At 31.8% G+C, this 26579-nt stretch overlaps 2 protein-coding genes across 3 annotated transcripts; one reads left to right on the top strand and one right to left on the bottom strand.

The window, feature by feature from the left end:
- Nucleotides 1-216: 216 nt before the first annotated feature.
- LOC136978372 (uncharacterized) lies at nucleotides 217-1984 on the top strand. Of its 2 annotated transcripts, none has more exons than XM_067274072.1 (5): nucleotides 217-379; nucleotides 444-742; nucleotides 807-941; nucleotides 1443-1668; nucleotides 1736-1984. In XM_067274072.1, the coding sequence occupies exons 1-5, from the start codon at nucleotides 337-339 to the stop codon at nucleotides 1843-1845; spliced, it is 813 nt and encodes a 270-aa protein (XP_067130173.1). In that variant the 5' UTR covers nucleotides 217-336; the 3' UTR covers nucleotides 1846-1984. The 2 variants fall into 2 exon arrangements, with proteins under 2 accessions (XP_067130173.1, XP_067130172.1); XM_067274071.1 differs by having other exon boundaries at nucleotides 1733-1984.
- Nucleotides 1985-7272: 5288 nt separating this feature from the next.
- LOC136978370 (patched domain-containing protein 3-like) lies at nucleotides 7273-15134 on the bottom strand. Its single transcript, XM_067274069.1, has 4 exons — nucleotides 15056-15134; nucleotides 10613-11659; nucleotides 10220-10534; nucleotides 7273-8168 (listed from the first exon to the last, which is right to left on the bottom strand). Exons 1-4 carry the CDS (start codon nucleotides 15132-15134, stop codon nucleotides 7273-7275), a joined length of 2337 nt encoding a protein of 778 aa, XP_067130170.1.
- Nucleotides 15135-26579: the final 11445 nt, after the last annotated feature.

The raw sequence follows: 26579 nt of genomic DNA, 5'->3' as shown, positions 1-26579 counted from the left end.
AGGCTCGTATTTAAATATTTATATTGTTTTTATTATTTATATGTGAAATTTATTTAAGTAAAAATTATTTTATATATTTTTTATTTCTATTATTTGTAAACGTGAATCCATAGTAAATTTATAAAATATTTGTAAAAAAATTGATCTGGCATCAATTTTTCAGCGACCCCCCAACTATTTTTTGCGACCCCCACTTTGAGAATCATTGATCTAGACGCCCCCTATATTAAAATTTGTAAGAGTTATAAACAATTATGCAAATGAGCTACATTTACGATTCGAAATTGGGAAAGAGTTCGTGTTATTTACATTTATTGATAAATTAACATTATATTAATGACTACCGTTGAACAGATTCAAGCATTGAAGTTTAGTACAGGTAAAACATTGATTATTTTAAACAAATTTCGTAAAATATTTCACGAAATTTTACTTTTTTGCAGATTTGTTCGGAGTTAAATGTGTTATTTGCGATTTTCCACAAGGGTGGAACGATTATTATGGCAATGTTACTTGTAAAGTTTGCATAAAGTTCTTCTTACATTTTGTCATTTCTAGAAAAGTGTCATCGTGTCCGCGTAGTGGAGATTGTTTTAGGTTTCAATCTGGAATATGGGACTGCGTACACTGCATAATGGTACAGATGTATTTATTTGGATTAAAAGCTTCAAGAGTTGGAATAGTTGGTAAGAGTTGCTACATGAAACAAAATGAATGTAATTTGCATAAAGTGGACACAATGGTAAGAATTTCGATTAAAATGAGTATTTTATTTTAATTAAATTGAAGAGTTTTCTCTGTATTAGGTTCCAATAAGTGAGGAATGTAGGAAAGAAGTGAAATACTTTAGAATGCTATATCAGAGAAAGATGATGATTTGTACAAATTGGTTATATAACCATCCACTTCCTCGTGCTATTCGGAAACAAAAAAGAGAAAGGGTAATTATTTTATATTATTAAATCATTAAAATAAGTGACAATATGCACGTGCTAACAGCTTTCATTCCTTGTTATATGTTGCATTGTTCGAGGCATGATAACGATTTTAAAAATACAAAAGTTAATATTATTTCAAAAGTTTTGTATTAATTAAAACCATTCAACACAGGTTGATGGTCTTGTGTTTGAGCCTGGATTAGATTGATAGAATAAAGCAATGACACTTAAGATCTACCAGGGAGTGCCCCCAAGAGGATTTTCTGAAGGGAACTGGTACCTATTTAGGTGACACGTAAAGGAAACCCCTGGAAACTCCATGCTATCAGTTCGTTGGTTTTGCGAGAGAAGTTTTCAAGGTTTTCTTCATATTCAGATGCTAGTTTCTCATAGAAAATATTTCTGGGAGGCGTCTTCTAGGCGGATTGGGCTTTCATTGCTTTATCCATCCATTCATCAGAATTTAGTTTAAATTGTGAAATTTAATAATTTATCTTTATATAGCCGAAGATTATAAAGAAGTTAGTTATTTTAGAACTAGTATCCAATTCGTTGCACGCGCACGATGTCCTCATGCTCGGTTCCTCTTACTGTGATCCTTTTAAAATAAGAACTAGAGAATTACAGCAGTTGTATATACATATTTTGAAAATAACTAGAAAATTTAAAGATATCTTTCCGAATCAATACACAATTGACTTTAACACGAAGCAATTATTAATATATGGAGGTAAGTACAAAAAGTATTTTAAATATAGTTAAAAGATTTGTTATAAGTGTTTTTTTTTTCTTAGCAGAACAACAACAAAGTGACATTTCCGATCTTCGTGATAAATTAATAACAGCGGTTAGACTTTATAATGTATTTGACAAAGTGTATCGATATCTACCTCCCATTCCCGAATAGGATATTAAGTTTAAAGTTATGTTTAAAACTTATTTTCTTACTGATTCGTTAAATTGTGTTTATATGTAAATACTTACGAATGTTCTTGTACCTTCTAACATTTTGTTCTGATTGTGATTGTAGTTTCGTTACAGTAATCGAATAAAAGATATTTAAGGTTCAGTAGTTTGTGTGTTTCTATTTATTTTTGAGTAATTACAAGTAGAAGTTGGTTAATCCAGCGTCTACAAAACTCCATCAGTGTAACAGTGGATAATAAACCTGACACCTGAACACTGGTAATTGAGAATTGTCTCGTTCGGCCGCATGAAATTTTCTGGGTTTCTTTCACGTTTCGAGCACCTAAATAGGGTTCAATTTTCTGTAAAGTTCGATGGAAGACACTCCCTTCACAGATAGTCGAAGTATTGCTTTATCTTTTTCCATCAATCTACAGTCTACGGCAGCGATCTCAACCTTCATAGCTCCGTGACCCCCAAATAGTAACTATAAATAAAATTAATATCTCGCGACCCCCCACCGAAAGGGTAACAGTAAGCCTTACTATTATTAATTGAATTTGGTTAATGTTACCAATGGTTCCAAAATGGCTGCTCGTCTCTGATTCCAGCAAATAGAAGAAAGGAAAAAGTGGGGACGCACGTTCTAACGGTTTAAAACGTGCGTCCCCACTTTTTCCTTTCTATTTGCTAGAATCAGAGACGAGCCGCCATTCTTAGAACCATAGGTAACATTAACCTTGAATTTTGACTGTAATTATAAATATAAATTTTTTTAAATACAGCGCTAAAAACTAAATACAGGAATCGTCTTTTATCACTCGAAAACAATTTGCTTTCGTGTGCTTCTAACGTAGGTCCACGTATGAAAAAAATTTTTAAATGAAAAACATGCAACCATCACATTAATTTCTTTTCTTTACATGTGTACTTATTGTAAGTAAAATGTTTATAATAATGATTTTTTCTCATAAAATGATTTCATTATTGTTTCGCGATCCCCAGGTTGAGAAAACGCTGCTCTACAGGAACAGGATGAGGTCAGATTACGGAATGCTTTTGTATTTTCCCAAAACTTTACATGTTACTTGAGATCCTAACGTTACGGCTATTTCTGTACATTTCGTACAAGTAAACGTTGCTGTATTGGCTGAAAATTAATCAATCGATCAATCACAATGGGGTTGTGAGCAGTTTTGTACATTCCCAGTTATCTCTTTTATTATAGGAAGTGCACGGACGCATCTGGATTAGCGAAATACTAGCATGCCCGTTATTATCCAGAAATTTGGTAATATCGGTAACTGTTTAAAGTTTATCAGATTAATGCATTTATACAGTACAGCATATGCCATGTATATATTGTACTGTACAATATGCATGTAATGTATAGAGCAGGGGTGGCGAACCTATAGCACACGTACCCAAAGCGGCACGTAAGGAGAAATCATCTGGCAATTAACTTATGATTTCGATTTATCATCTATTTCAATCATCCTTTCTATTTATCACCTGATCACCCTTTTTCGATCAGCTTTTTTACATTTATTCTAATTAAACTGTTTTTGTTAATTTTAATCTCATTATTCGAAGTCTAAAACTTTGGCACGCATAAACATTTTTAATGCTAAATATACTTACTATATGGCACGCGGGCTCAAATGTTTGCCATCCCTGGTATACAATCAACAAGTGTTAGATGGTGAATCGGGTTACAGAGTAAACGCGTTTACTTACTGATAGTTCCACGTAGATATATCGTATTAGTTGAAAACCATGCATGTTGTATATGTCGTTTACTTAAATATATGAAAATAAATATAAAATAGATTGATTAAATCGAATGTTTTTTACCGAATTGAATTTTTTATAACTACTATAAGCTCGAAAATCTTAAGATCAGCGAACGACTTTTATTTTATTTATTTATTATTATTATTATTATTTTTTATTTTTCTGTACATAATACTGTGGAAGCTTGAATAATATGTCCAACCTGTAATCATTCGAAAATAATAAAGCAGACTCTGATAACAACGTTCACTATCTGTCTCATTTTTATGGGACAGTAGTGAACCGAATTCATTTGTCCTGCTTCAGTCCTCGAAGATGGGAAGAGAATAAGCCATTATTTATTGTGACATCGTCACGTCAAGCTGCAATTTTTAATCATGTTTATAATTTATTTAATTTAAAATATATGCACTTCCACTTCAAATTAGTAGTGTTTTACTTCTGTACATTATACTTTTCCGTTAGAAATCGATTTTTTCAAATTTTTTTATCGAGAAACATTACTTTTTCTACTTTGTTGTTTTGTTTGATATGATAAAAAACATCAATTCAGACAGTTTTCTTTAATAAATTTTATTTTCTCATTCACAGCTTCCAAAACTTTTTCCGCCATGATTTACTTTGGTATACAATACTACACAATATATGCAATATAGAAACGATGTAAAATTGATAGTCATAATGAAAAACATTTAGTAGTATACTTTGCTTAATACTACATTTATAATTATTCGTAATTACTTTAATAATATATTTGTCTAACAGAAACTAGTAGAAAAGGTAACAATATTTATAAGCTTTTAGCGCTCTCAGACAAGAAAGAAATTACGATCCGATCCGAAACTCTTCTCTGTTACAATAATTGATATCGATTGAAATTTAATGACTCAATATGTTCAATTAGTTCTGTACAGCACTTATATATTAATGAATAAACTTTCAAACTATTTCTTCAAAGTGAATCTCACAGAAATAATTGATAGTATTTGATTTCGTGATATTATAGTAATCAGGTGACACATAGTCGTTCAGAATAAAAAAGAATTTTCGATGGCTGCTATCCTATGGCGAACTTGACTTTCTGTTTTACCAAAAGTCATGTGTATATTAATGACATCGTCATTCCAGAAGAGTGTAATCGACTTATTACAGAAACCCATTGATCGAAAGAGCTGAACAGGAAGGAACAAGCACATACTTTACAAGAGAAGAAACCAAATTTACCGTTAGGTGGGTATGAAAGATGCACTTGTACATAAAGTTAATACAAACTGGAATTTAGATTATAATAATCTTCACATCTTTGATTCATTTTTCAAATCATAATTCTCAAGACACAACAATAAGAACTCGAACAGTAAAGAAGAAATTTACATGACATATTTCCAAACACCCTGTTCGATAAAAGTTCTTATATATAGATTGAACTAGTCTCAAAGTTGTTCCTGCAAACACCTAATTTACTTATTTCAAACTTGGGAAAAAAAGATCTTCATTCATATCGCTTGCTTTATATTATGACAATTTTCTGCTTTTACTTTAAGGCAATCTAAGGATTACCGGTTTAACGGCTTCTTTCACTGGACTTCACCAGTTTTTGATGAATATGCATTGTCTCGGATAGTATTGATAAGTGATACGGAAAAAACAAAATTTTCAGTATTAATTAAAGCTGGCAATAGAAAAACAATACCAAATAACATGTTTGCTCGAGCCGTTGTTGAGACCGTTGCTACGTATAGTTAATATGCTGGTTTGTTGTAACTTTCTTACTAAACGGCAATACCGTTTCGAATGCGGAATTCAAAGGGAAAAACGAAGCAATTAAATTTGTTATAACTTTTAACGAGTATTTATTATTTTTCTTCATTTAATTGGCAGAATTGTTTTTTGTTAGTAAATTAATTCGTAAGTTTGGACCGTATGTGAATATACGGATTAAACAGTACTGGTAAGGCTAAGAACTGGTTTTATCTACTTCTGTGTTGAAGAATTTTTGAAAACCGTTTTTCGATTTAAAAAAAAAAGCATTATTGATGCCATCTGCAGGAGATGAAAAAGAGCTTAAGAAAGTAAGAAATTTCTTCATTTCAGATTAACTGAGAAATTGATATAAAGTGTAGATTTTTTGATGCCTTCAGACAATGTGAGAAAAAGTCCTTCGATTTAAATTTGATTAATTTCTGTTAAACTATACTACGATATAAAATACTATAGTATTATTAGTAATTGCCCTCACCATTATTATTGTTAGTACAATTGTAATTTTAATGTTGACAATAGTACACGATATCACTGGTACAATTAGTAATTCGTGATGCGTCGAGTGAGAGATCACGACACGCAACCCAGCACCTCTGAAAGAGATAAAACTGTGATGCTAGAATGACTCACTAATCTACTACAGTATATTTCTACTCTCGCTTTGTTATGTTTTGCCTTATATCTTTATCCAAATCTATCACAATGCCCTCCTTTTACCTGTAACTAAATCTAATGGGTTCTCCACTCTAGTTACGTATCATACTAAGCATATTTTGTTTTATATAATCTATTGTATTATATTATCATTTCAGCGCATTCTCATTTCTCCTAATATGATTGCATTTTTGTCAAAAGATCCGTAGAAATTATTGCATTAAACAAAGTTGAATGGTGAAAAGCTTTCATTCGCACTGGTAGTGGGACGGGGTAAAGAGTATAATCTAATTACTAATTGATATTTACAAATTTTTACCGAGTGGTTAAAGAATTATTCTAAATATTTTAGAGAATTCTTTAGATTTGATTTTAGAGATGTTTTATTTATTAATGAATAAATCAAATGTCCTTACTCTTTTACATTTCTGTGTATATATTGTCTGCTTCAACCTTATTTATTAATAGGACTTGTTATATCCTCTCTTCCCAGATTCTACACCAGTATAATAAGTCCTATTAATAAAAACGGTCCGAGTAGACAATATATACAGAGTAATGTAAGTTGTCTTCATTGTTGCTAAACTTTGGGCACACATCTACATACACAGAGGGTGTAAGTAGATATATTCATGTCATTTTTTAGTGTTAGGATAGAGAACTTTTATACTGTTAAATTATAATAGTTATCATCACATCAGAAATCGTTAATATATAAACTACTTCAGCAGAAATTAAACAGGAATAACGGAGAATGGAAAATGTTTCATTATTATTTTAAAACAAAGTAATACTCCGATAAATTTAACTGATATGTTTTTCGAACGTTATTGTGATGTTCTCGTAATTTGAAAATTAGAAAAGAATGGCAACACACGAAGATTACGATTCCCTGATTAACAAAAACCTGTTTTTATCTTCTCGCATATAGCGTAAATGACAGAAAGAATAACAGGAATAAAGAATAAGGCATGAAAAGCCGTCTCCAGAGCAACAAGAATCACAATTTTCGCAAATGTGGAAAGAAAATATACATTAGAATATAAAATCAATATTCCTAATCCTGTAGTCAAAGATCCTTGAAGTATTGGAAAGCCTATACGATACAGAGAATCTTTTAATTTTTCGTTTGGTGTCTTGCGTTGTGACATGACATAAGCATACGAAATATGAGCAGGATAATTCACGCTGAATCCCACACACAGAATCAGACTCATCAATGATATAATATCCAACTTGAATTCCATAAACACATGTAACCTAAAGTTTCTATCATTAAAGAAACCACAGAAATTGCAACAATAATTGCCACTACTAAATTTGGTACAAACAATAGAAAGACCGCTGTTATTAGTATTGCAGTAATCCAAAACAATTGATAAACCATTTGTCCAATGATGATCCCTTGTTCGATTAGACTTGACTTAATGCAATGCACCAGTACAGGAACGTCAGACTCGTCAGCAATTTTCAATAAATCTCTTAATACGTCTCTTTCTATGTCCGATGAATTTACATTTTTTCCCATAACAAAAAATCTACTGTATAAGATGTCAGTTTTGTTGCTGTTAAAGACGACGTCATTAGACAGTGACTTGGCTGCTCTGATGTTGAAGAATACGTTTCGAAGTCCGTCGATAAAGTCTTGCTTGTTTGTCATATTGTAACCTTGTAATGAAAATTTTGCTACGGGACTTTTCTGAAATTCTTTGTAGAATTTCAGCCAAGACACAGTGAATTCTTTATCAGCAATGTTGGGATGATTTTGGAATTTTTCCAACAGAGTGTCTAACGATTTTTGAACTTTAATATCTGAATAATCCAACGTTTTATTAATTATTATGTGATAGGGATACGAATGACGCTTGAAGTACTTTAAATTAATTCTGTAGCCTTCTGTAACTAAAGAATCTTTTGCGAATAACTTTTCATACTTAATGCCGTGTTGGATATAAAATGTACCCCAAATTGCAAGTGACAAATTAATGATGTAAATTATAATAATACTTATCTTCACCAGTGGATTGGAAATTATTTTTCCCAACGAATCTCTAAAAAGTGCCATAGTATATTCCTCTTGTTCAGTGTCATTATTTTCCTCATCACTTCGTTCTGAAATGATAAAAATATTATTTATATATGAAAGAAAATACACCGAAAAATTAGTAGTTTTACAGAAATATGCAGAAAATAGAGCCGCTAGAAAAATGAAAAGTAGAAAATATGACATACTTGAAAATGCATTAGTTATATGTATTACGCAAGTAAATGCAAGGAATATCACTGTCACATATGTAATAAGAAAGCAAGCAGAAATATTTGGTTAACAGACAAATATAAACAATTCTAATTACAGAAATGGGTGGCTGCATCGTTTTAAACAGCGTCATAACTTAACACAGAGAAAAAAACACGGTGAAAGTGCTAAAGTTAACTTGAATGTTGTAGAAGATGAAAGAAATAGTCTGTCGACAATAATACAGTATGATATATAAGATGTGTATAACATACATTAAACTGCTTTATTTTCCGATTACATGATAAAACGATTGGTCGTGCAGCTGTCAAAAGCTGCAATAAAAATAAAAATAGAATCACAATTACCTTCTGTTGTAATTAAGAAGGTGGTAACAAGAAAACTGAAACTGTTATTAAAATTCTCAAAGCTTGATTGTTTTAAAAATTTCGATGCTTCTATTTATTGCCACTTCAAGTACAATAAAAAGGAATAGATGACAAGACCTACTTTTCCAAGAATTCGTTGAAGATTTTAATAAGGATAAGATAAAACTCTTATCGTATCATTTGCATTGCAGTTTCATATCCATATCATTGCAGTTTTTTCTTATCGTAAGAGGATACTGCAATGTCCTGCTATTAATTAATGTCTTATGATTCATACTAAGAGAGTCCTGCTATAATTCATAAGACAACCAATCCGAGCAATGTGTAAATACAATTTTTTTCCCAGCAAATTGCACGGGAATTCTACAACCACTTGACACTGGCTTAATAAAAGGTTTTAAATCTAAGTACAAACGTCATGAAGTAAGGAAAATTATCGAATGTATCAATGATGAAATTCCTATTAAGATGTCCTGAAATCTGCTATGCAGGTAATTGAAAATCGTGGAATGTAGTCACATCCAAGACAATAAACAATTCCTGGCTACACACTGGCTTATTCAAAGAAAGGCACAAATTGACTCGCATTATAATAAGTGTTCGAATGTTAGGTAGTGATCTCAGGTATAATTCAAACACAACTTTCACAATCTAACTTGCTGCTGAACAATTAATTGAAATCGACCGCAATAAGAATAATTTTGAGGAGTTAACGTCATAAGAAATACTTAATTTTGCAAAAAATAAGATAGTGAATTGCAGGAAGAGAACGAAGACGACCACGATGACTGACAAAGAAAATCCTTTAGAAACTGCGAAAGCGCAGGCTTGTTTAGAGAATATTCGGCGTTTTCTAAAGGTAAACGTATCCAGTAAGAATTATCTGATGCATATCGACTCATTGGATTCATTTATCTCTATAACTTGAGAAAAGGATATGTAGTTCAAACTATTTCGGGTAGGTTTTTCGATAAGAGAAAAATAGTGAATGTAATAAGAATAAAAAGAAGAAGCGATAGTTATTCTTAATGTTATCCAGACACTCCTATTTACATGCTGTTTTCGATAAACCGCCACCCTCACTTTTCTATAATGACGGGAAAACCAATGGTAACAGTTTAAAGGAAATTTGACTGTATATGTCGTTGAAATTTTTTCATGTTTCTGCGGATACGTTATCATTTCTGTCGTATCAACATTGCTGACGGTCGTGTTCACGGAGTAATATTTTACAGAGCTGGCCTCAGCCTTAATTAACATCACTTTTACGTCATTTAGAAGAAACGGATTGAGATGAACATATTGCAGCCACAACACATTTATATGCAGCCGAATTAATGCACGATTAAATATAAGTTTTACACTAGCTGCATTCTTATAATATAATAAAAAATGTTATAATCATTAACATTTGATACGTACTCAAGATACAAAAAAATATAAATAAATCAAATTTGTGGAAAGTACGTACAACATCGACTTTACACCTATAAACTAAAATAATTGAATTCGGAAATTATAAATAAATTTCAATTTACCGCATCTAATAAATTTTCCAAAACGTAAATTCCTTTCTTCTTTATATCCACTCAACGCCAAACATCCTCCGAAAAACGATATCTGATATACAAAATTGAAGATTATGCAAGTTGCAGTGTAATAACTGAAGATTCGAATGAAAGGAAATGGAGCCATCATTCCGATGCAGTATGAAATGAAATTAGTGAGTGAAGTTAAAGTAATTGAAACTCCTGCTTCAGAATAAGTTACTTCCATGCGTTTCTCAACCGTAAGTTTGGGATCAGTGATCCTCCAACATCCTATTAATACGAAAGCATCGTCAATCTCGGTCACTGAAATACATATACAATTCTTATTTAATGTGTTAACAATAGTCTAATAGTACGTTTTAAGGAACAGTGATTACTTACCAAGCACTAAAAATGGAATGGTGACATTCCAGTAAGTACTTTCTACACCCGATGCTGCCATCAATCCAAAAGACGACGCGACAGCCAAACCAGCATTAATCACACTGGCTAATCCGAGAAGAGGTTTACTTCTCGCCCAGCTGTTGCTGGTGTTGAGAAGTATGGAAAGTACAATCATAATTGCGACCAAACCTCCTATTTTGGGTTTCGTTTTATGAAATTCTTTTCGAAATCCTTGCTCTATGGCTAAAAGAGAATGCGGAACGACTTTAATATATTCGAAGTGATATTTTTGAATGGTGTCATAGACATGAGCCGACCAATTTGTAAACAATTTGCTTTTTACTTCATTTTTATCATCGGTTAGATATAGTAGTTGAACGGCACTTACTTTTTCTACGAAGTTGTGAATATCCACGGTAACACCCCCTAAATTTATAAAGTAAGCTTTAAACGTGAAAGATAACAAATCTATATCCACGGGATACTTCAGCTTCTTTCTCTTTTGAACTATAGAATCAATTCCCACTTCCGATATCACCTCGACAATAGGATTATAGAAGCATTTTTTGTGCATTAAAGTGCAGAGGTCTGCATATTTGATTAACTTCCCCTTGTTTTCTACTGTTATATTTTTCGTGATCTCATCGATCAGTTTCACTTCTGACAGAATATTTTTGTCAAACATGTTTCCTCCATCTTTTTTCATCAAATACAATACAAGAGCATTTGGTACATCGAGCATTTTTATCTGTTCGGTGAATTGAGACGAATTATATGAAAATGTATTTTGTATGAATTTTTTATTGGTGTACAGTTTTCCTTTATCCGGAGTAATTATGTCTTTAAATGTTTTGCTGGGTGGTAGTGTTGTGATAAATATAGAAAGAGTCATGGACAGAATTATAGGTAAAAGAATAAAGTAATAAGGATGCCGTCCGACCGTTTTTCCCAAGTTTTTGAAAATACGACTAAGGAATGTTCTTACGCAGTCGAGTTTCATTTTGCAGTTTCGATGTGTCTTCGGACGATGATGAACGCGGTTATCTAGAAAAAAAAATGAATATAAATATATTTAATATTTCCTTTTACATTACGTCTTTTCTCAAGTTAAAAGTTTATCTAAAGATAAGTATGGAATGTTCGTCTATTTGTTCGTCTCCTTGGAAAATAAGAGAAAAGTAAACCCCACAAACCCTTCGAGGATGGGCTCTCAAATGGTTTTGCTGAAGTGGCAAGAAAAGATGCAACACACTGTCTAATAAAAAAATTCAGCAACCAGTTTTGTAACTTTCCCGCTGGTAAGAAAATTTATTTATAAAATAACTTTTAAGCTATATAACAATACTATTAATAAAAAGAAATGTCATGACGATGAAATAGATTTTTAATTGACGAAGTCACATTATGAAAAAATGATCGAGCTTTTCGATTATTTTCTCAATTTTTTGCATAAAGTTATTTTATATAAAATTGTAATGAAACACCATGGACTGAAAATACAATTTGCAGACAGATACACAAAAAACAAAATTCTATTACAAGCCTGCCTGGCAGAGAAGAATAGAAACACAAATAAATGACATTAGACAGCAATTAGGCAGGCTCGACACAATACACTAAAAACAACATAACACCCAAATTAAGGAAACAGCTCAAAAACATTTTCAAGAAAATAAAAACACACACAAAACATGAACATCACAACACACGCATTACAGAATACATTGATACACTAAAACAAAAACTTGCTGCCAAAGCACGTAGACTCAAACGATACAAAACATGTACACTACGAAAACAACAAAATAAATTATTTACAAACAATAAAAAACTCTTTTACAGACAAATTAATAACAAAGCAAACACTGATACACAGCACAGTGGCACACCAACAGAAAGAAGAACTCACAACATATTGGTCTTCTCTTTGGTCCAGTGCTGTCACGCACAATGCTGATGCAGGCTGGATCAAGGAAGGAGAACAGAAACTTGCACAACATACCAACTATGCCCTGTGTGAAATAAACATACATGATTTCCAATACACTGTTAACAGAACACACAACTGGAAGACACCTGGTGTAGACAACATTCACAATTTCTGGTACAAAAAGTTTACAATCACTGCACCAGAACTAGCTAAACATCTAACACACATCATCATCAATCCACAAGACATGCCAAATTTTCTTACTCAGGGCATCACCTACATGAAACCTAAAAACAAACAATACCACAGACCCCACACAATACAGACCAATTACATGTCTTCCAACACTCTACAAATTATTGACATCCTGTATTGCAAACAAAATATACAAACATGTTGAAGAACACGACATTCTAACAGAACAACAAAAAGGTTGTCGTTAGAAACCACAGGGGATGCAAAGAACAGTTACTCATAGATTCAGTCATTCTACGGCAAGCACACAGACAACACAGAAACATACACATGGCATATATAGACTACAGAAAAGCATTCGACAGTGTTCCACACAGTTGGCTGCTACATATTCTACACATGTACAAAATACATCCATCACTCATTGCATTCTTTCAAAAACACTATGCAGCACTGGAGAACAAACACTACATCTCAGGGTTCATAACACTTCCATACAAAACAAACCAAATTTTTATTAGGCGAGGAATTTTTCAAGGAGATTCCTTGAGTCCTCTCTGGTTCTGCTTAGCCCTGAATCCATTATCCAACATGTTTAAACAACACGCAATATGGTTACAATATCAGACACAAAAAAACAACACAGTTTACACTGTCACATCTCATGTACATGGATGACATAAAACTTTATGCATCCACACAAAAACAACTTCATCAACTCCTACAAATCACACATTCATACACCAAGGACATACAAATGGAAATTTGGCCTAGATAAATGCAAAACACTTCACATAGAAAAAGGAATCCTGAAGAAAGAAGATTTTGCACTTGGAAATGGAGACATTATTGAATCCATGGAAGAGGGCGAGTTCTACAAGTATTTAGGATTCCAACAGGCCAAACTAACAGAACATGCACAAATAAAGCAAAGATTAATTAAAGAATACCAAAGTAAATTAAATGCTATTCTCAGAACAGAGTTAAATGCAAAACACACAATTAAAGCAATAAACACATATGTCCATCCCAGTACTCACATATTCTTTTGGAGTTATACATTGGACTCACACAGATCTTGAGCAACTCCAAAGGAAAACAAGAACAACACTTACTAAGCATAAACAACATCATCCTAAATCCGCCACAGAAAGATTAACCCTTCCACGTAAAGATGGCGGACGTGGCCTGATTGACATAGTTAACCTTCACTACAAACAAATACAGTCACTGCGAGAAGTTTTTTCTACAAAAAACAAGAAACATCACAATTACATAAAGCAGTAACTCTAGCAGACTCAAATAACACACCATTAAACTTACACTCACATCATATGGACACAACACAACATATAAAAAGCATAGACACCATTAAGCAATCGTGGGCTCGAAAGGCACTCCATGGCAGGCATCCTTATGATCTGGCCCAGGATTTTGTTGACAAAACTGCGTCAAACAGCTGGTTAGCTCGGGGATGCCTCTTTGGGGAGACGGAAGGATTCATGATTGCCATACAGGATCAGGTCATAAATACTAAAAACTACAGAAAACACATACTCAAAGATGCAACACTCACAAATGACACATGCAGAAAATGTCACATCATGTCAGAAACTATACAACACATCACTTCTGGTTGCAAGCTCTTGGCACAGACAGATTATTTACACAGACATAATCAAGTAGCAAAATATAATACACCAAGAGCTTGCAAAGAAACACAAATTAGTAGACATCCACGAACCATACTACACAATACATTCCACAGACAGTATTGGAAAACAACACGCACAAAATGTACTACGACAGAGCCATAATCACAGATAAAACAATTTACCACAACAGACCAGACATCACACTCATTGACAAACACAATAAAATCACATACATTATAGACATATCCATTCCAAACACTCACAATATACAAAACGCATGCACTGAAAAAATTAGCAAGTACACAGAACTCGCCCAGGAAATAAGGCATCTGTGGAGGATGGATAGGGTGCTTATTGTACCTGTTGTTCTCTCTTCTACAGGTGTCATACCACAACACACTACACAAAAGCCTGGGCACATTAGAATTGAATAGAAACACATACATCACACTACAGAAGGCCACTATATTGAATACATGTCATATTGTGAGAAAATTCCTGAATACAGACACACACACTGATACACTTCTTTAATTTCTGTTTTGGTTACTATGCCTTGACTTTGGCCCGGCATAGTACACAGCCACCGGTGTTAACCGAGTAAATCTCATTTAACCCAACATAATAATAAAAATAAAATTTTTGTAAGTCTTAATAAACCTGTCATGGAAGTAATAGCGAGATTGAGGCCGAAGTTTTCATCTCTAAAACGGGAACGTCGAACGACCAGCGCCGCCATCTTGTAAGCGGCGCTCGACGATCGACGTTCACGTTTTTAAGATGAGAACTTCAGGCACGCAACCTAGCTAGTAACAGATAGAAAAAATTATTTTCAGATAATTAAAATCAAAAGTAGAGATAACACAATTCTTAAGTGAAGAAAAAAGTTATAAAAACTAGGAACTTAACTAAAAGTTTAGAAAAGGACTCCAATATAAATTATTTAAAAATCGACTGGAAAAGGAATTACTAAACTTTATAAAGAAGAAAAATAATATAATAGAGAATGAGAAAAGTAAGATCTTACACATTAATATTAACATTCTAGTTTTAAAATTAAGAAGCAAAACACATAAAATAGAAGATAAAGTGAGACCTTTAATAGATGAGCAAACTTAAATTGTTTTAGAAACGCACTTTAAAAATTAATGTATTAAATAAACTGGAATATTCGAAATTTAGCATACAAAGTACAGATATGTTAATAAACAAATTATGTAAGATATTAATAACAAGTTGTGACAATGAGCGAAGCTCACCCTATAATTCCGCGTTAAGGGACCGAAGAGTCGACTTCGCGTCGGCGATGATTAAGCGGTCAGGGATGATACCACTGTGTCTTTGAGCACACACACAGAAGAAACCTCGATGGCCGTTAAGCTTGTTTTTACGCTAGTGGTCGCGCGTGTGTAGGTACTGGGGCTCGGGATGCGGAAAGGATTGAGAAACAACCGGCGGAAGAAGTGCACTTAACTACCAGATTAACTAACATTAATAAATATCCGTTTATTAGATAAGTGAATTACATCCATGTACAAGAGTTCATTAGGCTTTATTAGGATTTGTAGCTAGTTTTACAAGGATCTCTACCCAGAAGATATTATCATTAATATCGCTGATCCCTTACCGCGAGAGAGCGAGTTTACAATTGTTCGCGGGTAGATAAACACCTTGCCAAATTTGAGGAGGTTGATTATTTTGTCGAATCGGTGTTTCAGAGAAGTGTTCGTTCATAATCAGGATCGATCGATGAGTCGAACTGGAACCTTAATAGCAGTCGAGTAGGATTGAAGGGATAACTTGTTAGGATCAGCAGGATGGGCGATGTATCTCAGAAGAGCGATGAACTTTGGAAACGAAGGAACTCTCCGTGACGGACGATGTCCCTATGTCTTTATCGGACATGTTTTTTATTTGGGGGTCCATTCCTCTTTCTTCTCCTGCCCATTTTTCGTAATGTTTATTTCTCCGTCCAATAGTGATTTCTGTTGTTAGGTTCCTGGTGATACATTCGACGTGTAACCTGAGAAAGGAAGTGACTCCAGCGAAAGACATGATCGTGTCCTTTGACAATTAAATTATTTTTTCGCTGGGATCATTTTACCATTTTACCAAATAAATTTTAAAAAAATTTAATTTTTCACCCGCAAATCTTTCGTCAAGTTCGAGCTCTCACAATGTTCAATGTATCCATCAATAACAAAAGAAATGAAGCATTAAAAATAGAAAAAATAAATGAATGAAAAATATAATTAGTGAAATTTGTATTTAAAAATAACTATTTCTAGATGGTGTAAAGGAGTTTTATACGCAAACAGATGGAACTAGTAATAGGTCCGAAACTAGCCAAAAATAGTTATGAAACCAATTGACGAAAAAGGAAATAAAATTAAAGGTACCATTCATTATTCTTGTTGTGTATAATAATTAAAAATATAGAAATATTAAAGAAAAGAAATAAAGAATCACATGAAATTTTAACTGGAAAAAGATTAATAAACCAATAAATTATTCAAATATATAACTATAAAAGAAAAGATAGTTTACTTTTAAAACATATAAGAAGGAATGTAATATGGGAAAAGTTATAAGTTATTATTTATATTGTCCTAATTATATTTAAGAAACTAATTTTATATCAGAACTTAAGAAAATTTATTGCCATACAACTTTAAACCTAGACATATAAAACGATGTTAAAAATACTTATAGAAAATATTTGTTTAATGATTATCCTTAAAACATTTCAGGAGAAATATGTAAAAAATAAAAAATTGGATAAAGACAAGTTTCATAAATTTTCGTACATTAAAGGACTGTTTGAATAACAAAGAGAAAATGTTAAACAAGTAGGACGTCAATTAGTATCAATATTAACCAAACACCTAAAATTTACAGATAGAAAAAAGCATAAACTAAATAAAGAAGAAAAAGTAAATTAAAGTGTAATTGTAATAATAATACAGGAGAAACAGGCAGACAATTTTAGAGTAGAGTCAAAAATATTTAAGTGTTAAGACTACACCACCTTGATCACCTTGGATAGAAAATCAACAAAAAATGTGAATGTTTAATAGATCAAGATAATATCAAAATAATAAGGAAAATAAATTAAAAAAAAACTTTTTTCTGTTATAGAATATTAAAAAACTAGAAAAACGTAAATTTATTAAATTTATTTGTAAAATAGGGCTGGCGGAAATACAGTAAAAACACGTAAACAGATTTTTTTTTAAATTAAATTTAATTACAGGATAAATGTGAAACCTGAATGGTGTACAAAAAATACGTTTTTTTAATTTTTAGTTTTTTAAAAATATTTAATTTTGTAGGCTAAACTTTGTTCTATGAATGTACTAATGAGGATGGGAAGTTCGAAACGCAAATAGGAGAAAATAAATAAAGTAACAAACAGTAGCAGCCGATTGCAAAGATAGAGTTTACGTTAAACCACGTTTAACAGCAGAACGGCCTGTAGACGTTGGCTGGCTGAACCGTGGTTTAAAATGCGTTGCAAAGACGACGAGCGTCTATTTCTGAATGCCCTCTAAAGGAACTTCGGCCAAACATTGAATTTTACTTTCTTCGCTATTACTTCCCTGTTTTAGGAGTCGTTCGGCCAATCGGGATATTCGTATGTGACGTCAGAAAAAATTGCCAGTTATATTAAGAAAGTCTCCGAAAATAAAATCTTAAGACTGTCAACAACCATTTTGTTCGGCAATTAATGACAATACTTTTTTATTTCGATATTTAATTTCGTCGACAATACGGTTTAAAATACGAACAAATCCATATTTAGAAAATTTAAACCGAATTCGAAATTCGTTTTCGGAATAGACTTTTAAGGAATTATTTCGACATCGTCTCTCTTCGTAACTGTCGAAAATGTAATGGTAATAATAGAATATTTAAAATTATTCATTTTTTATTTCTATAAAAAGATTTCGGTAATTATTAAAATTGTCTGGTTTGTCTAACAGAACGTTCTGACTAGGTGATTAACTCCAATGACTCCGAAATGCATTAACGTTTAATAACCGACTATACTCGAATTGTAAATAAATGCATCCGATTTAAATTAATTGTATTTTTAAGTCTTCACCCATTTGAATATCGGAATTGGAACATTTAAAACAAATTTAAAATATTTAATTTTGTTATTTTTGCTTCAAGCAATTAATTAATGAATAATTTTGTCGATTCGTACTGTTTGCAACATTTATCGAAGGATTCATATCCATTTTTATCTAAACATTTCCTCCAACAAAACTACCACTCCAATTAAAAAGTCCTCTAAACCTGTTGTCGAGTGAGTCTAAAAAGTAGGTCAAATAACTTGTTTCTAATCGCTGTCTACATTGTGGCAAGCTTGAAACGCTGTCTCTGCAATGTAATTTAGTGGTTTAAAATTTTTTAAATACCGGTTTATTGTTTTTAGCATTCCACCTTGGATGAAGAATCGGGAAAGTACAAGAGATAATTAAGAATTTTATCAAAATTTTATCAAATTTTATATATTTTTAATGTAAGTTTAGGAACGTATATTATACTTTTGTCCACTTCGGACGTTTTTGTGTACTAGGACTTGTTATACCGAGGGAAGAGAAACAAACAATAACCAATTAAAATATATTTACTGTAATAAGAGTACATTCCAGTAAAAATATTTTTATTGTTTCAAGTGTACAACGTCGGCATAGTATGCCGACTTTGTACACTTAAAACAAGCAACTGTCACTGCTTTGAACTACCTTGAAGTATCGATCATGAAAAAAACTTTGTTGATAACCTGCCTCACTATTTTCGATGTTATTAGTAAATGAGGTGAGCAAATAAATTTGTAAATTAAACTATTTTGTAGATTTAATCCTTTCTGCATTCACTTACTGGTCGATTTAATATATTTGTGGTGCTTAAAAATTAGTTAGATTTATTTTTAACAATTTCTGCTGTTTGCTGCGATACAGGAAACGATGAGTTTTGACAAATTGTGATTCATAAATTCTGAACAATTCTGAAAGGTGCTACATCATACGTGTAATTTCTAACTTTCGTATAGTAAATTTGCAGCGGTTCTATACTTTCGTGGAGCACCTTTTACTCTACTGTACATAACGAAAGCGATTTAATTAGGAAAACGTGATAGGTTATCAATAGCATTTGTTTGACGTTAGGCGTTGAAAGTTCATTTTAGTATTATTTTATGCTTCGAAATGATTATAGTTAACAAACTTATGTATTAACAGAGAACAAATGTTATTAACAGCATAGATGTACATTTTCTCGTATAAACATTTAAATAATAAAGTTTAACATTAATTACGATGTTCCAGTTCTATAGCTGATTTATAGTACATTTTCAGGCTGCACGGTATTCACTTTTATATTAAAATCGCGAAATATAATGTCGAGTCATTATGTGAGATTCTGAATATTTTGAGATAAAATATTGTAGAAATTAATAGAAAATCTTTTAAAATTAAATGTAATAATTCGAAATTTTTATCAAAGCTACAAATCAAAGAGAACAAGCAACAAATGTTTTCTGTGTTGACAGTCAGTTCCGAGAGAGATTTTTATTTCCCACGACTAAAAGGCTGACTAAACCAGAAAGACTCATCGTGACACCCAGGCCGATGATCTTAATTCTTAATCTCTATTGGAGGAGAAAAATAGTATAAATATAGGATTCGCGCCAGACTCCGCGCACAGCACATTATTGTTTTTTCCATAATGTAAACCTAGTGCCGTACTTCTTCAGATTGAACTTCTGTCCAGAGTACCGAAATGTTATCAATCACATTATACAGTAAATGAAATAATATATTAGATTTGTAAACTCTCTCTCGATCTCACAGTTAGGGATTTAAGTTTAAGGTTGAATTATAGTTAGATTCTAATCAGTTAGTCCACTTGTATTCTTGTTGTTTATTAATAAAAGTATTTGTTAGTTGTTAATTGGACTTGACTCTAGTTCTCTCAACGGACTCCTGTCGACTTACCTATGCACTTTCCACTCGCTTAAAACTTTAGCCCTCTTTTTTAATAATATTTTAAACGCGTGATAGGGCGCGAATTTCATCCTTATCTGGTGTCAGCATCCTGTCGTTGATCGGGATCACACGATCTTGATCATCGTAATACCGTTCATAGAAGAAGGCCATCCTAGAACCATCGATGTCGAATCTTACCGATTTCGTGCCGAGTTAACCCGGTCTCCTGGGGCCCTTAGTTCTCGAGTTTTCTCGTGTTGTTCTCGAACTGACGTCATTCAACTCACTCGTGTTACTATTATGACTCACATAATCGGTAGTCTCGAGTTAGACCCGTCGAGCGAACTCGAAAATCGAAAGGAAATACGTTCATATCCCACTTGGTTACGTATGTCGTTAAGCATGATGCGATTATTTACGATGCATCTGGGTTTGCGACTATAATGATTCGACAAATCAAAACTGTAACAAGTTGTAAACAAATACACGTTTATAAGTTATAACAAATTAGTTTGCACGTGTTGCAGTTACTTTTGTGTTATAGCAATAAAGAAAACAAACGACCTGCAATGCTTTATTTTAAAAAAATCAGTGACGAGCAGAAAGAAATATTAGTCACATACATTGAAAACAACGAGAAAATGAACCGTGAAAAATTTGACAACGAGTTTACTAGTAAAAAACAATTAGATATGTGGAAAAAATTAGTTCAAAAATTAATGCGTGCTTTGGAGGCAAAAAAATCCGTCGTAGAATGGAAAAAAGTAAGTATTTTAATTTAATCCTTTCTTCACTTTTCTTCCTTGATCTGTTTCTTAAATTGTTCAACGAACTTAACCTCTTAACAGTGGAACAGTCGGACTCGGCTCTACCAGTTAGTTGTGGAGATAAACCGTGGGAATTTTTTTAAGAATTTTCCCACGCGTTTTTCTCGTTTCCGTTTAGGAAAAAAAATTTTTAAACAGTTACGTCTTGTAAAGAAAAAATCGTTCTTTATTGTCACATAATTTTTTTATATATGAATTTTTTTCGCGGTAATTTTTTGCTAAAATTTTTTTTTTCAAATTTATATTAAATTCTTTTTTGATTTTCCATCCGATACGATTTTTTCAAAACTTTTGAATTTATTTTCAATTTTATAAAATTTTTTAAAGTTTTAGGCATTTAAGTAATGACGATTTTTTCCAACCTGCGAATCAAATTCAAGAAAATGTAATTGACAGTTAACGAATTTCATCCACAACAATAGAAGACGTAAAGGTTGTTATGACTACAACTGGCGGCCTTTCCCCCCAGACTGAAATGTGGGTGAAGGTCGTCTCGTGTTCTACTTTCTGTAGAAGTGACGTAATCATTGTAAATAAAAGAAAATTTCAGTATATCGTTTATTTAAAATTTTAAAATTCCTTGTTCAAATTTACGCCGAAATATTAAAGCGAATTAAAATATTAGCATTTTGTAAATAAACTTACTTGACATATAATAAATTTAAATAAATTAATCTTTAAGAAACAACAAAACAATAAAAAAATGTAGAAATATTTTTATATTCATCTTCACATTTATAACATATGTTATCGTCATTGACCGATATTTAATTTTAAAAACAATTTTCACAATTGGCATGCATCAGAAAAAGAAAGCATAACTTCCCTAAAACACACTTCATTGAGAAGGTCCGCTTCACTCTGAAAAAGCCGACAGTTTTATGTCAGAAATCCAATGTGTGACCTACTTTCTCTAACGTAGTAAAACAAAGTAAGTTGCAGTACAACAATACACATAAACACAAATAAATTAGTAGCCCAATAATACATACTTTCATGTAAATCCATATGTTATATCCAAAAGTCAGTTTTCCCAAATTGTCGAAAAATAAATTATTTTCAACTTTTCTTTCTGAATTTAGAACTAATTCACAGTAAACTTTATGCCTTAAAATATCCATTGCAATCAACGCAAAATGTATGAATCCACGTAATAAAAAATTATCGCAGTGAACTTCGAAAAAACGAGAAACACAGAATTATTAAACCGCACTTTACGAAATCTGGCGCGAACTGTCGTATACAATAAACAAAACGAAAATGCTCTTGTCCAATGTCATCAGGTGACAAAAAGTTTCTAAATAAACGCTAAAAGTTTTAAAGAATTCTTTCACAAAAACCGATGAATTTAATTAATACACAATAACTAAATCTGTTTAATAAAGGTTAATAATTTTCCATTATAATTATGCAAATTAGATATAAAAAAGATCATCGCGCAAATTCTCCCGCGAACCATGGATGACTCTTACGTCATCTGGATTGAAGTTTCCTGCAAAATACTGAAAATTTTTATATAATTATTTTACTAATTCAGCCAAATTTAAATAATATAAAATGTCTAGATCTGTTTAATAAAGATTAGTAATGTACTATCATTAATATGCAAATTAGATATGACAAAGATCACTGTGGAAAAATTCCCGCCAAGATAAAAATAGCTTTCGGTCACGTGATCACCAAGAAATACGCCTTAAATTTAATGTTTGTGTACAAATTAATACATTTTAACTAATGTCATCGTTTAAAATTTAATGTTTCTGTAAAAATTAGTAAATTGTAACAAATTTCATCAAAGACAACAGAATAATTTTCAGCTTATAAAAACTCTACAATAAATGATTATTTCTTCGAAAGACGTCGATATGCACGAATAAATAATAAATATACAATAATGCTTTTATCCATTTTAAGTGGATATTGTAAAAATTAAGCTATTTAATTTGTTTGGCTTTTATAATTTAGTTTCCGAATATTTTACTGTGAAATTCCATTTAGTAAACAGAAACAAAGACAAGCTATTAATTATAAACAGGACAATAGAATAATTTTTACGTAAATTGAGTGAAAATACAGAAAAAAACGAATTATATCAAAGATGGGAGAAACAAGCTTACATCCCCAGAACAGAGCTTATAATTCGTTGTTATTTTCAGCCTGTTTCTACTTCGACTGTTTTTTGTTGGTAAAAAGTTAATGTTTTAAGATGTTCTTAGTGAAGAAACATAAAAGTATCGAAATATAATATTCACACACACAAAAATATTCATGTATGTCGACATTAGAAATTTGAAATGAATTATAGAATGTCCTGGATAGAGATATCGTGTGATTGTCTGTTTCTTCTGTCTTATTTTGTTTTTCTACGTGAAAATAAGATATCTTTTATAACTATTGATAATATAAACATTTTGTTTCTTTATATATTACCTTCAATTACAGCTGCAAACTTTAACACATGGAGCATGTGAGAAAGTATTATTGTATAGATTATTACATTTTTATGAATACACCTGAGACTCGTGACAATATAGGCCTATATTAACCTACTTTAAGTGTCAATATTTTATTTAGAATCATTTTAAACGTTATTATTACATCAAATTATGAAATGGAATGTTCCAAGTATAGGAGTAAGAGGGAGGGAAAAGAAGCCATGCGTGGGGAAAAAATGAGTTTTTATCTAAATTATAATAAAATTTACTTATATTTACGAGAAATATCGATAATTTTCTTCTGGAGAAATGTATCTTGATAAAATTAATTATCTATATGAATGAAACTTTCAATAATACATTAGTTACAATGACTGACGTTCCTTTCTTACCCTTTCTGTAGTATGTCTTATTATTAAACATAGTTTTCTAGATTATAGCATAATAATGTGTAAAAAAAGGAAAATTCTGTTAATTTGTAAACGCAGATACTATCACATAACAAGCATACTGTATCCTCTCTATATTTAAAGTCAGTTATTCGCGATTGAATTTTTCTAAATAAGCCTGTTTAATCCGTAATTTATTTGACAGAAAGAAATTGTTTATGGCCGTATTTCATTTATATAATGTTTTTCTCGTGATATTATTTCTAATATCGGAAAAAAATATACATTTCTAATATGGACATACATCAATATTTTTAATTCTGAATATTATATTTCGATACTTTTATCTTTCTTCACTAACAACAAAGTACTTTTATTTTAAAAAAATAAGTTTTTACCAACAGAAAACAGTCAAAGTAGGAACAGGCTGAAAATGACAACAAATTATAAGCTCTGTTCTGGGGATGTAAGCTTGTTTGTCCCCATCTTTGATATAATTCGTTTTTTTCTGTATTTTCACTCAATTTACGTAAAAATTATTCTATTGTCCTGTTTATAACTAATAGCTTGTCTTTGTTTCTGTTTACTAAATGGAATTTCACAGTAAAATATTCGGAAACTAAATTATAAAAGCCAAACAAATTAAATAGCTTAATGTTTACAATATCCACTTAAAATGGATAAAAGCATTATTGTATATTTATTATTTATTCGTGCATATCGACGTCTTTCGAAGAAATAATCATTTATTGTAGAGTTTTTATAAGCTGAAAATTATTCTGTTATCTGTGATGAAATTTGTTACAATTTACTAATTTTTACAGAAACATTAAATTTTAAACGATGACATTAGTTAAAATGTATTAATTTGTACACAAACATTAAATTTAAGGCGTATTTCTTGGTGATCACGTGACCGAAAGCTATTTTTATCTTGGCGAGAATTTTTCCACAGTGATCTTTGTCATATCTAATTTGCATATTAATGATAGTACATTACTAATCTTTATTAAACAGATTTAGACATTTTATATTATTTAAATTTGGCTGAATTAGTAAAATAATTATATAAAAATTTTCAGTATTTTGCAGGAAACTTCAATCCAGATGACGTAAGAGTCATCCATGGTTTGCGGGAGAATTTGCGCGATGATCTTTTTTATATCTAATTTGCATAATTATAATGGAAAATTATTAACCTTTATTAAACAGATTTAGTTATTGTGTATTAATTAAATTCATCGGTTTTTGTGAAAGAATTCTTTAAAACTTTTAGCGTTTATTTAGAAACTTTTTGTCACCTGATGACATTGGACAAGAGCATTTTCGTTTTGTTTATTGTATACGACAGTTCGCGCCAGATTTCGTAAAGTGCGGTTTTATAATTCTGTGTTTCTCGTTTTTTCGAAGTTTACTGCGATAATTTTTTATTACGTGGATTCATACAATTTGCGTTGATTGCAATGGTGTCGGGGTGGAATTGTGTAAACACGATTCCCGCCCTTCCCTTATTACGCCGGTAACGATCATCGTTCCAAGAAGACGGTGGAGGGAGGGACTGACCACATGTGAACGGGAAAACACCGGGTGGTCGTCCGACACGTGGCCGACATGTGTGTACGAAAAGGAGAGAGGGACGCAGGTGGTGAAGGGGGATCATCTGGTTTCGTGATTCGGGACAGTTCGTCTCGTTACGCCGTTCGGACAGGAGTTCGCCCACGATACGCCATCCGGACGGTTGGCGGGAGAAGTTTCTAAGATCGTTTGGACCCGAGCGGAGCCTTCAAGCAACGGAATATTTGCAAGGTGTCTTCCCGACGGACCTGCAACGGGTTTTCCAACAGGACACACAGAACTTCATCAAGTATTATTGGCGCACCGTGTCGGTCGTCAATAGTGAACACATCGGACGTTTTTGTGAACTTTACTGACGTTATTTTGAACTTTACTAATGGATATTTTAAGGCATAAAGTTTACTGTGAATTAGTTCTAAATTCAGAAAGAAAAGTTGAAAATAATTTATTTTTCGACAATTTGGGAGAACTGATCTTTGTTTGGATGTAAATGAAGGCATGTAAATTTATTTGTGCATATAATTATTTAGTTCTAATTTCGAAACATTTATGGCATTTAGTGTTTATAAGCGTGTTATTTAGACATGTCTACCAATTTAGTGCTAAAACGTAGAACTACGTCAAAGAAGAATACAAACTTTAATTAGCAAGTAGTATCTTTATTAGAAAACTTATTTGTTGGTAGATTTTTTTACATTTAAAGTGTAATTAGATGAAACTAAATGGATGTGAACATAGAAAGTTGAATATGGCAAGAGTAATAGATAAAACTATTATTACATATTACTCGATCAGAAAAATTTATACTTGAAGAATTTTGTTTTGATAATTATTGCCTAGGGTTTATGTCGAAAATATTTTTCAGTTATATTTGTAATTACAGTTAATTCGAATAGTAATGGCGCTTAAATATTTATAGAATTAATTGAAGTTTTCGAATTTTGTTTTGAGGAAACTGAGGA

The sequence above is a fragment of the Centruroides vittatus genome, unplaced genomic scaffold (assembly GCF_030686945.1).
Source record: "Centruroides vittatus isolate TY-2023 unplaced genomic scaffold, ASM3068694v2 contig_519, whole genome shotgun sequence".
NCBI lineage: Eukaryota > Metazoa > Arthropoda > Arachnida > Scorpiones > Buthidae > Centruroides > Centruroides vittatus.
Note: the sequence above shows the minus strand (reverse complement) of the source record. Positions and strands in the feature narration are given on the sequence as shown.

Excerpts from the sequence above, each read along its gene's own strand:
- LOC136978372 (XM_067274071.1), top strand. The coding sequence starts at position 337 with ATGACTACCGTTGAACAGATTCAAGCATTGAAGTTTAGTACAG. Across the intron at positions 743-806 it reads TGCATAAAGTGGACACAATG|GTTCCAATAAGTGAGGAATG; the intron begins GTAAGAATTTCG and ends TCTCTGTATTAG. Across the intron at positions 942-1,442 it reads GGAAACAAAAAAGAGAAAGG|CCGAAGATTATAAAGAAGTT; the intron begins GTAATTATTTTA and ends ATCTTTATATAG.
- LOC136978370 (XM_067274069.1), bottom strand. The coding sequence starts at position 15,134 with ATGGCGGCGCTGGTCGTTCGACGTTCCCGTTTTAGAGATGAAAACTTC. Across the intron at positions 11,660-15,055 it reads CGCTATTACTTCCATGACAG|ATAACCGCGTTCATCATCGT; the intron begins GTTTATTAAGAC and ends TTTTTTTTCTAG. Across the intron at positions 8,169-10,219 it reads TGGAAAATTTATTAGATGCG|AACGAAGTGATGAGGAAAAT; the intron begins GTAAATTGAAAT and ends TTATCATTTCAG.